Source organism: Desmodus rotundus, chromosome 5 (assembly GCF_022682495.2).
Source record: "Desmodus rotundus isolate HL8 chromosome 5, HLdesRot8A.1, whole genome shotgun sequence".
NCBI lineage: Eukaryota > Metazoa > Chordata > Mammalia > Chiroptera > Phyllostomidae > Desmodus > Desmodus rotundus.
Window position 1 is genome coordinate 100,171,725 of NC_071391.1, and position 11,632 is coordinate 100,183,356.

An 11,632-nucleotide genomic window follows, 5' to 3' on the forward strand; every position below is an offset into this window, starting at 1 on the left:
TCAATGTCTTTCTCTCTCTTTACTCTCTTCTCCTCTAAAACTACTTAAAAAAATTATGAAAAAAAATAATGCACTTGGCTGCAATTACCGGAAGACCTGAGATTAGTGGCTTAAACAGAGAGTAGTGTATTTTCCTTCTGTCACAAGTAGCCTGAGGGAGGCAGCCTCTGTTTGGGTGCAGTGCACAGTGACTTCGGGCCAGGGTGTGCTTCTCTGAGTACATCGGGGCCTTCCCTGGTGCTTATGTCTCTTGCTCATAAGATGGCTTCTGCAGCTCCAGACATCACATCCACTTTCAAGGCAGGAGGTAAAGGGATTGAGGCAGTGCAGCCCCAGCACGACTTTCTCTTCCATCTGGAGGTGCAAGATTCTTCAAGGGTCAGCAGAGTCTTCAGAGCCCCTTTGCAGCCCCATATCCCTCCCCTGGCAGTCCCATATCCCTCCCCTGGCTGCCTGGGATGTGGGGTCGGGCAGAAAGGATGTGTCTCTCCAAGGGCTGGCCCCTGAGGCTCCGAGCACAGGTAGGCATGGGAGGAGGCAAGCATGGCTGGATGGGGTGCCACAGAATCTATGGCAGATATTCCCGTTTTCATATGATAATTACATCTCAGTTTCCTTTGTGCTTCGTCTTTTTTCTTCCCCACCCACGTATTAATGCACTTGTGCCACGTCCAAAGAGCAGGAAACAAGCAGTGTCGCCAGCTGACCTGGGGGTTATCGTCATAGCTAAGACGAAGAGCAGCAGTCTCCAAATACTCAGTCTTTAGCATATGGGCACACTGGCTCTGTGCTAAGTGGTTTCCTATACATTGTTCTGTTCAATCTTCACAGAAGTTCTGAGTGAAATAATCGTATTCTCATTCTATCCACGAGTATCCAGAGATCAAGAGGTGGAGCTAATTGCCCGAGGTCTCATTTTGGTAAACAGCAAAGTCAGGATTTGGTCTAGGTTTGTCTGTCGCAAAGGCAGGGCTGTCCCTGCGAGTAGCTTCTTAGGAGGTGCAATGAGCCCCCATGGAAGAAAACGATGTGCTACTTATAGAAACAGGACAGAGGTTTGTTCCCAGAGAGGGACAGCGTGAGGACGGTCTCAGAGGTGAGGAGAATGGCAACGGGAACAAGGAGAAAAATTATGACATAAAATATCATGAGATTTGGACCAAATTTCTACAGTGGGTCTGTAATGTTTCCTGTCTGGGGTATCTAGTGAAATCACAACTTCTCAGAAGTGATTTTGATAGACGGAGTTCCTTGCTCAAGACAAGGTGTTTTAGAGAATGACAATAAATATTCACTAAATGGTACCCAGCAGGAATAGCTAGAGTTGAGTCCAGGGTTCTGCACATTTTTGCATTTTCCCCGAGTCACTTGTCTACATCAGCTGAATTAACTCTTATTAACTCATATAGTTTCCTGCAGGAAGAACCAGGACAAAAATATTTGTTTTGTTTTTTTAAACATCGCAATTAATTTAGAACCTTCATCTCTTCTTTGCAAACATTATTTTTGAATCAATTCCTTGTTGTATTTGGGGCTATTTCCACCTTCAATCTGACTGGTACTCGTTCTCCTAGTCCCTCTGTTGAAATGACCAGGAGATACCTCGTGACAATATCTGCGCACTCACCAGGCCCTGTGTCCCACGCTGAGGAGTCGGGTGTGATAGGTAGTAGGTGCTCAGTACTGTTTGCTGAAGGAGTGAACGCGGATGAATGTATGATACATTCTGTGTAACGATAATAACAACTATTACAAGGAGAAAATTAAAATATACTGAGCACTTACTGTGTGCCAGACACAGGAGTTTTTCAACTACCCTGTTTTATTTCCACAGCAGTCCCGTGTGTGCAGCATTATGACTATGCCCCCATTTTCCACGCAGGGGCCCCGAGGTTAAGTGACCTGCCTCAGGTCAAGCCGCTATTGTGTGAACTTGGGATGCCTGTAGGAGACACCAGTTATGGTCGCGTGTGATGTGTCCATTTTAAGGACACATTATACCCTTTCCTTAGCAACAGTGAGCATTAAAAAAAAAAAAAGATTAAAAGGGCTCGATATGAAGAGCAGTGAGGAAATTATCCTCTGAGAAGTGAAGTGTCCTGTAAACAGTGAGCCCAGGTGTGGGAAGGGACGCTCGTCCTCAGTTAACAGGGACCAATGAGTTGCTGTTCACGCGGAATCAAAGGCCCGTTCCCGTGTCAGAGTCTCCTAAGCCTACTTAGAAAACGCAGAGAAGTTACGAAGATGTAAGACTTCAACTTTTCCTTGGGCACAAAGCCAACATTTCTTGGTTCTGGGCTCATTTGGGATAAAGGTGCCAGGCCCCGGACATGACTGGGGATTTGGACCAAGTCTGCGCCATGCAAACCCCAGGGACTTGACCATGCTTCTCGTGACAGGGGCTGCTGCTGTCCCAGTCAGTGGTTTTCTAAAGCTGAAATGAAGTTTGGAAGTTGACTGCATTTGGCAAAACTTGATAATACTGCTTATTTTTTTCACACAAAAATAATTCAACAAATGATCAAAATTACAACCCGTCACACATGGAAAGCATCCTTCAAACTCTCCAAAGAACCGTAGGTAAATGGAAACATCTGGCCGTAGAGACAATAAGTATGGACAGTGTCTTACGTCTTGGTTGTGCAGAGACGAGGAAAGTAAAAGTTTGTGTTCAAGTTATAAGTCCACCTTTTTTACGGCTCCATGAAAAAGTAAGGCAAACCCAGCCCTCTTGTGGACTCACTCCATGTTATCCAGAGTTTTCTGTCTGTGGCAGTTAACCTCTCAACTTTGCCTTGACAAGCTGGCCTTTCAAAGTGAGTCATATTGTGCTGGGAGTTTTCTCTTTTTTCCAGGCCAAGTTGAATGAGGAACAAATTTCCCTCTTTCCGGAGAAATAACTAAGATCTCACAAGGCTGTTATCACCACCCCTGCCTCCACAACAGTCTTAACCAAATTGTCTCCCTGAGGCACCAGGCACGCAGAGATCTCCCGTCCAGGACTAGAGGCTCCAGCCTGGCCAGCAGTGTCCTCCGGGTGCGGCTCATTACTTTTCATTCTTCCCCATTCTCCTTGTGACAGCCCTGCTTTCTAGCTGTAAACAGTCTAAACAGATGCAGCTGGAGCTCCTACCCATTGGTTCTAGTTTGCTCCTGGAACGTTTCAGAAATTCTCTCAGCCCCCTTCTAGGACCAGTCCTGTATTAGGCAAAGACAGCTTTCTGGCTGCCCAGTTTTCTCCACGCTAAACTCACTCAGGCTCTCTGACAGATCCTGTATGCTAATGAGCCAAAGACAGCCATTGGCAGCGTTGGGATGCAAATATTTTTATTTATTTATTTATTTATTTTTAATTAATTAATTTATTTTTATTCAGTTACAATTGTCTGCATTTTCTCCCCTTCCCTCCACCCCAACCCAACCAGTCCCACCTCCCGCCCCCACCTCTACCCTCCTCCTTGATTTTGTCCTTGTGTCCTTTATAGTAGCTCCTATAGACCCCTCTCCCCACTTTCCCCTCCCCACTCCCCTGTGACTATGGTTACAATGTTCTTAATTTCAATGTCTCTGGTTATATTTTGTTTGCTTTTTTCTTTTGTTGATTATGTTCCAGTTAAAGGTGAGATCATATGGTATTTGTCCCTCACCGCCTGGCTTATTTCACTTAGCATAATGCTCTCCAGTTCCATCCATGCCATTGCAAAGGGTATAAGCTCCTTCTTTCTCTCTGCTGCATAGAATTCCATTGTGTAAATGTACCATAATTTTTTGATCCACTCATTTGCTGATGGGCACTTAGGTTGCTTCCAGTACTTGGCTATTGTAAATTGTGCTGCTGTGAACGTTGGGGTGCATAGGTTCTTTTGGATGGGTGTTTCAGGGTTCTTAGGGTATAAACACGTCCCTTAGGGTATAAAGCAAGGGACATAAAGGAAAGAATAAACAAATGGGACCTCATCAAAATAAAAAGCTTCTGCAGGGCTAAAGAAAACAGCATTAAAATACAAAGAGAACCAACAGTATGGGAAAACATATTTGCCAATGATACCTCAGACAAGGGCCTGATCTCCAAAATATATAAAGAACTCACACGACTGCACTCCAGGAAGACAAACAACCCAATTAAAAAATGGGCAAAGGACTTGAACAGACACTTCTCCAAGGAAGACATACGAAGGGCCCAGAGACATATGAAAAGATGCTCAGCATCACTAGCCATCAGAGAGATGCAAATTAAAACCACAGTGAAGTACCATCTCACACCGGTCAGAGTGGCCAACATAAACAAATCAACAAACAAATGTTGGAGAGGATGAGGAGAAAAGGGAACCCTAGTGCACTGTTGGTGGGAATGCAGACTGGTGAGGCCACTGTGGAAAACAGTATGAAATTTCCTCAGAAAACTAAAAATGGAACTGCCCTTTGACCCAGCAATTCCGCTGCTGGGATGCAAATATTTTTGATGTTCAAGTCTGTCTCTTTCTGCTAATCCACTCTGCAGTCTCTCTACCAGTGAATGAGCATCTCAGTCTAGTTCATGTTCCTGCCCTACGTTTGCCACTCAAGAACACTTGTTATAGTACTTTGTGGCTTATAAGTGGTTTTCCCGAACATATCATGCACCCTGTGAGGGAGGTTGCATTATCTCTGTCTCTGTGCTGGTGGAGCCCGGGGCTCTGCGAGGCCCAGGGACTGGCTGGAAGGCTCTCCTCAGGCTCCTCTAGGTGTGGTCCTCGGCTGGCAGCGTCAGTGCCACGTTTTCAGGCCTTCCCAGACCTACTGAGTCAGACCCTCTGGGATGGGGCCAAGTGATCCGTGTGGACGTTAAACAAAATCATGAAAACTAACAGGTTTTTTCAAGTACAGTTGACGTGCAGTAGCGATCCGTGCTTTACCAAGGCCTCCTGGGGGTCCTGACAGATGCTCAAGTGTACAAACCACTGCCTCAGTCTACACGGGGGTCACCGAGGACTTTGTCAGATGAAAAAATAAACAAAAACAAAACTTTGATGTACTTTTGGACTCTTCTCCAAAATCCTCCCTAACCTCTCACTTTGACTTGAGAGGAAGTTACTTTCATCCTAAAACCAGAACTAATCACAGACCAGAAGCTGTTTTTAGATGAACACATTTTGCCTTTTGTCTCTTGTAGGTCACATGTCAGAGAAGGAGAGAAATAAGGAGCCCTCTCCGTTCAACAGGGCTGTAAGCAAGCAGTTAACCTCTGTAGATAAAAGAACACTTAAAGAAGCAGTTAAGCCAGGTAATAATCTACGCAGCATGAGCCTGTCCGTTTGCCTTTTACGGCATTTAAAGGACCAGATGTCAACACACCTTTAAATCACCCACAAAAGAATACAACCTGCAGTTAAAATTATGAATAAAAGTAATTCCTGGAATTTGAGCTCCCTTTCAAAAGGATGCTCCCTTTACGTTGTGTTGTGCAGCCAGGGCCACGCACAACATCGTCACCATCTTGTGAGCCCCGCCGGGACTGGGCACCGAGACTTACTAAAAATGGGAAGGACTAGGCGCCAAACAGGGACCTAATCCCTCATCACCAACTTTGGATTGCCTGAGCCTGAGCCCATTCAGTGTGGGTAGGAACTTGCCCATCGAGACAGCACGCCAGTACCCAGACCAGTATACTCCCTCCATGTAGCCACCCGCTAACAAAACTATACCTGGTTGTCCCTTCCTAACTCTGAGAGGTCCAACGCTAAATCATTCCAACAGAGCCCTTACAGCTCCTCGATGCTACTGCGTCCTGGTGTGGTGGAGATGCAAGCAGGGAACAGGCCCAATTTTGCTCCATGAGCCACGAAGGCCCTTGGCCAGCACCTCCTGTCAGCATCACTAGGCTCCCAGCTTTCACACTACGCCATCTGGTTCCTGTCATTGTACCTCTGCGCCTTATTTCCCTGAATCTTTTCTTTTTTTTGGTCATACTACAAATGGTGTTCCCAATGTCAGTGGGGGTCTCCTCCTTTGGGGTCTAGCTAAGATTGCCTTGTACTCCCACGCCCACACTCGCCATTCACAAGATTTCTGCAAGTCCCCAGGTGGCCAGAAGAGCTCAGGATCATCTCAGGATCGCATTTGCCTTATGTCACAACATTCCCCTGAACTCACACACGCGAGGCAGACCGTGCTCATGTTAGAATTTCCTGAAGCTGAGGGAGCAGGAGCGGGAGGGCAGCAGAGAGAGGTCGTACCACTGTCCTGGGAAAAGCTGCAAACGGAGTGTCTGACTCCATTGTTCTTAAAAGCGTGGCAGTAGGACTTTGTCACCTCCTCTCATGCTGCCACCTCTTCCCTCCACCTGAGCTCTCCCCTCTTCTCCTCACTTCCTATAAACTGTGGTTTGTGGAACCTTCTCTTTGGTTGCTTTGCTGCTTCCCAGCTCACACCCTGAGTATCTTGCCTCCTCCACCAAAGAGCTTACAAAGGCGTTTCCCTAAAGAAAGCCAGTTCCTTCCCGGTGAGGTTTTGCTGTTTTGGGAGCCAACAGGTTGTCCCTGCGGATCTGTATGGGGTCGAATGTCTGCTTACTCTGCGAATGTCTTCTCATTTAGATACTCAAAGCAGGACTGTGCCCTGCAGGGAGCTGCTGCACTTCCTCCAGAGGAACATTGTGGTTGCCGTTGCCGCGGTGGCAGGAATCCTAGTGACCACAGTGGTGCTGTTGCTCGTGCTGACCATGTACACCAGGAGGAAACAGGCGTTGTGAGTGGCTCTCAGTCCCCACCTTTCTTCCAAGAACTCATGGGTGTTTGTACCAGTGTTGCCCGGAGCTCCCCGCTCCTCTTGGATTTAGGAGGCAGGGGCTCTTAGTCTGGGGGAGCATTGGCATCTCCTTGCAGGCTTTGTGAGAGTACAGGTAACCCTGCTGTAGGTTTTTAGGCATTGCCTGGGAGGCTCTGTTGCACAGCCAGGTTTTGGGATCCCTGGCTTGGGCCATGCTGGCCCCTAAAGGCCGCATAGGTTCGGCCACACCTGTGCCTGTATGAGGGCTACTGAAAGAGGAGCTGGGACAGCTCCGGCTGACAGATCAGGAAGTAGGAACATGGGTGTAGAAGGGAACATGTGCAGTAAGAGGGCAGGAGGGGCAAGGCGGGGGTGGAGACGGCAGCATTCCTCCTGGAACAGTGGCGCTGGTTTCAGGGTACTGGTACACTCCCCTTCCCAGAACCTTCCACAGACTGCCCAGTCTTCTCCATGATCCTGCAAATGAGGCTAATGCCTGGCGCAGCAGTGGAGGTCTCAGAAGAAGCAGCAGAGAGTATGGCTACATCCCACAGGGACCCACCAAAGCTGTGGGGAGCCGGAGCTGGGAGGGAGCTGCGGGAGGAGCTTCCCAGAGGCAGAGGGAAGGGGAATCCTCGCCCCTCAATGAGTGCACAGTAGGAATTTCTGTAGGCACATTTGTGGGACGTGGTTTTTGTGTCTTGTTTCAGATATCCTCCGGCGAACATGACATATAACATTTTTATAATGAACGGAAAGGCCTGGTGGAACAAGTCTCAGGAAAAGAACTCCAAAAAATACTCAGGAAAGCAGAAACAGCTGAGCTGCGATTCCTGCGCCTAGGTGGGGGTGGGCCAGCCCCCGTGGACTTGGAGCCGAGATGCACACCCCGAGAGGCACCTGGATCTGGCTGTGAGGTGTACCGTATGGATATTTACCTTCTTGGCACCTTGGGTGGGCCAAGACAAAATGTTCCCCCCACAGGGTGCTTGTGGTGGTGTGGCACCATGACTAGCATGGGGATTTAGGGTGCTCGCGTGAAGACAAGCCTGACAAACACTGGTTCTTTGTTAACACATTGATTCACTGATTCAGTCATTCATCAAACAGATATTAGCTGAACACCTAATACCTGACAATATCAAAATACATGAGGCGACCAAAGGCGCTGGCTGGAGTCAGGCGTGGCCCTGGCAGGTTTCTGAGATGCCAGTGGGCTGGCTGAAGCTCTTGGGGGGCCAGTTAGGTCTCCGTGTTCCAGGGTTGGGGCCCTGTTGTTGGTGTTGCGTGTTGCAGGGGCCGGGAGTATTGTGCTCAGGCAGCACTTGCCCCCTAGAACACGGGAGGGCAGCAGGGTCAGCAGAGGGTCCTGAGGGCCGTCACGGCAGCAGCTGGGGAGGACCTGCCCTGCCACCTCTGTGGTGCAGTTGCCTCCAGCCTGAGCTCTGCCTTGACCCCAGGGCAGGCATACACTCCTGTAGCCCCAGGCAGGGGTCCAAAGGGGCAAGGGCTGAGGTCGGAGGAGGGAGGTAATGTGTAAGGAAGGGGTGTGACCTAAGCAAGTGGTCCTGATGAAGGTGGGAACTGGCCCAAAATACACTTGCGGGGCCCAAGGGCTGGGGGGTGGAGAGAGGGAGAGTTGGGTGGGAATGGGGTGAGGGAATAAGGTAGAAGGTGAAGATAGGAAAGGAAGGGCACTGGGATAATGGTGTTGGGAGGGGCAGGGCAAGGGAAGACGAAGTAGGAGGGTGGGGAGGAGGAAGGAAGATTTGGGTGCAAAGGAGGGAGAGTAGAAAGAACAATGGGGTGAGAAGGAAATGGAGGAAGAAGGGAATGGGGTGGTGGGGGGAAGAGCTGGAAGGAGATGGGGTGGGAGCAATGGCAGGGGAAGGAAAAACGTAAGAGGGGGTGGGAAAGAACTGGGGAGGGACTGGGTGAAGGCTGGAGGGGCAGGGAGAGGAGAGCGCTCTCCCCACTCAGCGTGGGAACAGCCGTTACTTACTGAGCACTGGTCCCACCCAAGCAAGAGTTTATTGGGCACTTCCCTGGGCCAGACACACGCTCTGGCCGCCGACCCAGCCCGATCCACCTGGTGCCCCAGAGCACTCTGCTGGACATTGACCCATATGGGCCTGCCCTTGGCCTCTGTGATCTGACCCCTTCATTGCTGAGGAATCTGAGGCCAGAGAGGGAAAGCGCGAATGCTCCGAGAGAGCAGCTGCCCACAGGTCTGGGTGCCTGTCCAGGGCAGGTGCCCCAAGAGGGAGAGATGGTGACTGGAGCGTGGCCAGTTCCACCTGACGTCTGACTGACCCAGATCTTACTACTTCAGGCATTTCCCAGGCATAGCCCCTGGGAAGCTGGGCCCTGCTGGATTCCTGCGCTCAGTTTCTCTGGGCCTCAGTTTCCTTGTCTCGGCAATGGGGGTAGAGATTAACCTCCTGTCAGGGCTATCAGGCGGTGCATTCAGCAGCCAACACTGGCCGAGCACGCTCCGTGTGCCTGGCACTGTGCTGGGCTGGGTGCTGCGCACAATGGAGAGAGAAGGGGCATGGCGGCCTTCCTGACAGCAGCTTGCTGGCGTCCTCCTGAGCTTGGGATGAAATGCGTCTGCCAGGGCTTGGGTATACAGCAGGCACGCCGTAAGTACCAGAGTTTTCCATGAGCCCCTGACAGGTTGTACCCCACCCTTATCCCCTCCTCATCCTGACCTCTTGGGACCCGAGACCTGAGGGTCGGCCCACCCTCCAGTGGACCTCACAGCCCTACCTCAGGCTTCCATCTGAGGAACAAGTTGGGGTCCGCCGCCTCTAGCCTCTGCCAGCAGTCTCCCATTACCTGCAGGCCCATGGTAGCCTGCCCTGCGCTGTCTCCGTTTCCCCCTTTCTCTATCAAAGAAGCGGCCCCTTTGCTTTCTCAGTTTGCTCTCAACTAAGGGCTTCCACCTTCAGTTCAGTGGTCGGTCCAGCGGCCTGTCCTGGCTTGATGCAAGGTACTGCGGGGTCCAGGCCTGGGGAGGCTCTGGGTTCCCTTAGAGCCAGGAGATCCCAAGCTCTGCCACTTACTAGCTGTGAGACCTCAAGCCTCAGTTTCTGTCTCCGTAAAGGGGCCTAGCCTACTCTGCGGGGCTATTGTGAGCATCACGTACACCTTAGCTCAGGCCACGCGTAGTGGTGCTTGCTGCCAGTGACACCGTGAGTCTCAGCTGTTATGATTATCCTGTAAAACTTTGGCCCTTTGCCTGCCCAGCATTCTTTTCTCCTCCTTCCAGCCATAGTCTCTGACTTCTCTGGGGTTCTCAGTGTGGTGTGGTGGGACAAGTCACCTGGTCCTAAGCCACTCACTCTCCCACCCCAGCCACTGGTTTCAGGGACGGGCTGGGGAGTGGACCTATGTCCGTTCAGCCAAGGAGCTGTTTGGGGCTCTTGCTGGGAATACTTAGAGAGGTTCTTGCTCCTAAGTGGGATTTAAAGCTGAGTCACTATCTTGGAGGACAAGGAGAAAAGCTGTCTGAGAATAAAGCCTGCCTCTGGGCTTTTCCTCCATCCTGCCGTATTTATTGAGCACTATTGTATACCAAGTAGCACTCCAGTTGCTGGGGATGCAGCCAGACACTCCCCACCTCACAGAGGTCATGGTCCTGCCCCAGGGCCTTTGCACTTGCTGCTCCCTCTGGTTAGAATGCTTTTCTCCCCATATCTCCATTGGTCCTTCTGTGCCTCCGTCAAGTCTTTATTCACAGGTTGCCCCCTCAGTGAGGCCTCACTCTGACCCCTCTGCCCCACCTCACATGCCCACACAGCTCTTCTCCCCTTTCCTGATTTATTTTACTCCTCAGCACTTCGAACTACCAGATAGACTCTACAGAACACTTGTGTATTTTGTTCCATCTCTATCTCCCGCACTAGAAAGTCAGCTCCACAAGGGAAAGGATTTTCGTCTGTGCTGCTCACGGCAGATCTCTACTGCTTACAACAGGGTCTGGCGTAGAGTGGCGGCTCAGTATTGAGTAAGTAGGGGACCCCCAAGGGCTGTCTGAGGAGGTGACACTGGCATTGCCGTTTGAATGTTTAAGGAGCCAGCATTTGCTGACCCCCAGGGGAGGGCACAGCACATGGCTGCTGTGGACAATGGATTCGTTTGTAACTTAAACCAAGCTGGAGTTAAAAATTAGGGGGGAGGGGAGGTGTCCTTTCAACCTTTAAGCTCCTGAGTTAAGCTTGGATGGACGCAGAACTTTAGAGCTGCCCCTGGAGGGCACCAGGGAGGCGTGTTGGCGCCTGTGGACGGCAGTCACCAGCGCACTGTGAAGGGGGGGTCCAGAGGTGGTGGCGGCGGCGGCAGTAGTGGGCTATTTGCTTTAAGGTCTGTTTTCATGTTCACAATGTCCCTGTGAGGTAGGTGCTGTGAGGGAGCCAAGACACGGAGAGGTCAAGTGACTTTCTCAAGGTCCCCGAGCTGTAAGTGGCAGCACCAGAAAAGGACAAGAGAAAAGTTACCACTGTCTGACCCCCAGAGGAGAGGCGGGTGAGTTGCATGGCTGAAGACACCCAGGTGGGAAGGCATTGAGGTGGGGCCCTTGGGGAGTCACTGGGCTGAGGTGTGAGCCCTTTTGCCGCAGCCCAGATGCTGCAGGTTTCCACGGCAGTGGCTTGGTGTCCTTTCAAATCTGGAACGAAATACGGCCGGCACGAACGTAGGTGAAACTGACACAAACCCCAACCTTGCCCTGATTGAGGCTTGGAAGGCTTCCCGGAGGAAGCCACATTTAACCAAAGACCTGGAGTAGGAGGAGTCACGTGGTAGAAGAGGTGGGAGGAGAGTTCAGGCTGGGACAGTGTGGGCAGGGGCCCGGGGGTATAAAAGTGAGCGACCAATTTCTTCC

At 50.8% G+C, this 11,632-nt stretch overlaps 1 protein-coding gene across 1 annotated transcript; it reads left to right on the plus strand.

Annotated features, from left to right (window-relative positions):
• Nucleotides 1–261: 261 nt before the first annotated feature.
• Nucleotides 262–7,784, plus strand: C5H2orf92 (chromosome 5 C2orf92 homolog). Its single transcript, XM_024571831.3, has 4 exons — nt 262–307; nt 5,153–5,263; nt 6,576–6,726; nt 7,458–7,784. The coding sequence occupies exons 1-4, from the start codon at nt 262–264 to the stop codon at nt 7,588–7,590; spliced, it is 441 nt and encodes a 146-aa protein (XP_024427599.1). The 3' UTR covers nt 7,591–7,784.
• Nucleotides 7,785–11,632: the final 3,848 nt, after the last annotated feature.

Bases quoted from the DNA above. Each gene is read 5' to 3' on its own strand.
- C5H2orf92 (XM_024571831.3), top strand. From the start codon at position 262: ATGGCTTCTGCAGCTCCAGACATCACATCCACTTTCAAGGCAGGAG. The intron at 308-5,152 runs GTAAAGGGATTG...TGTCTCTTGTAG, and splicing joins ATCCACTTTCAAGGCAGGAG to GTCACATGTCAGAGAAGGAG. The intron at 5,264-6,575 runs GTAATAATCTAC...CTTCTCATTTAG, and splicing joins TAAAGAAGCAGTTAAGCCAG to ATACTCAAAGCAGGACTGTG.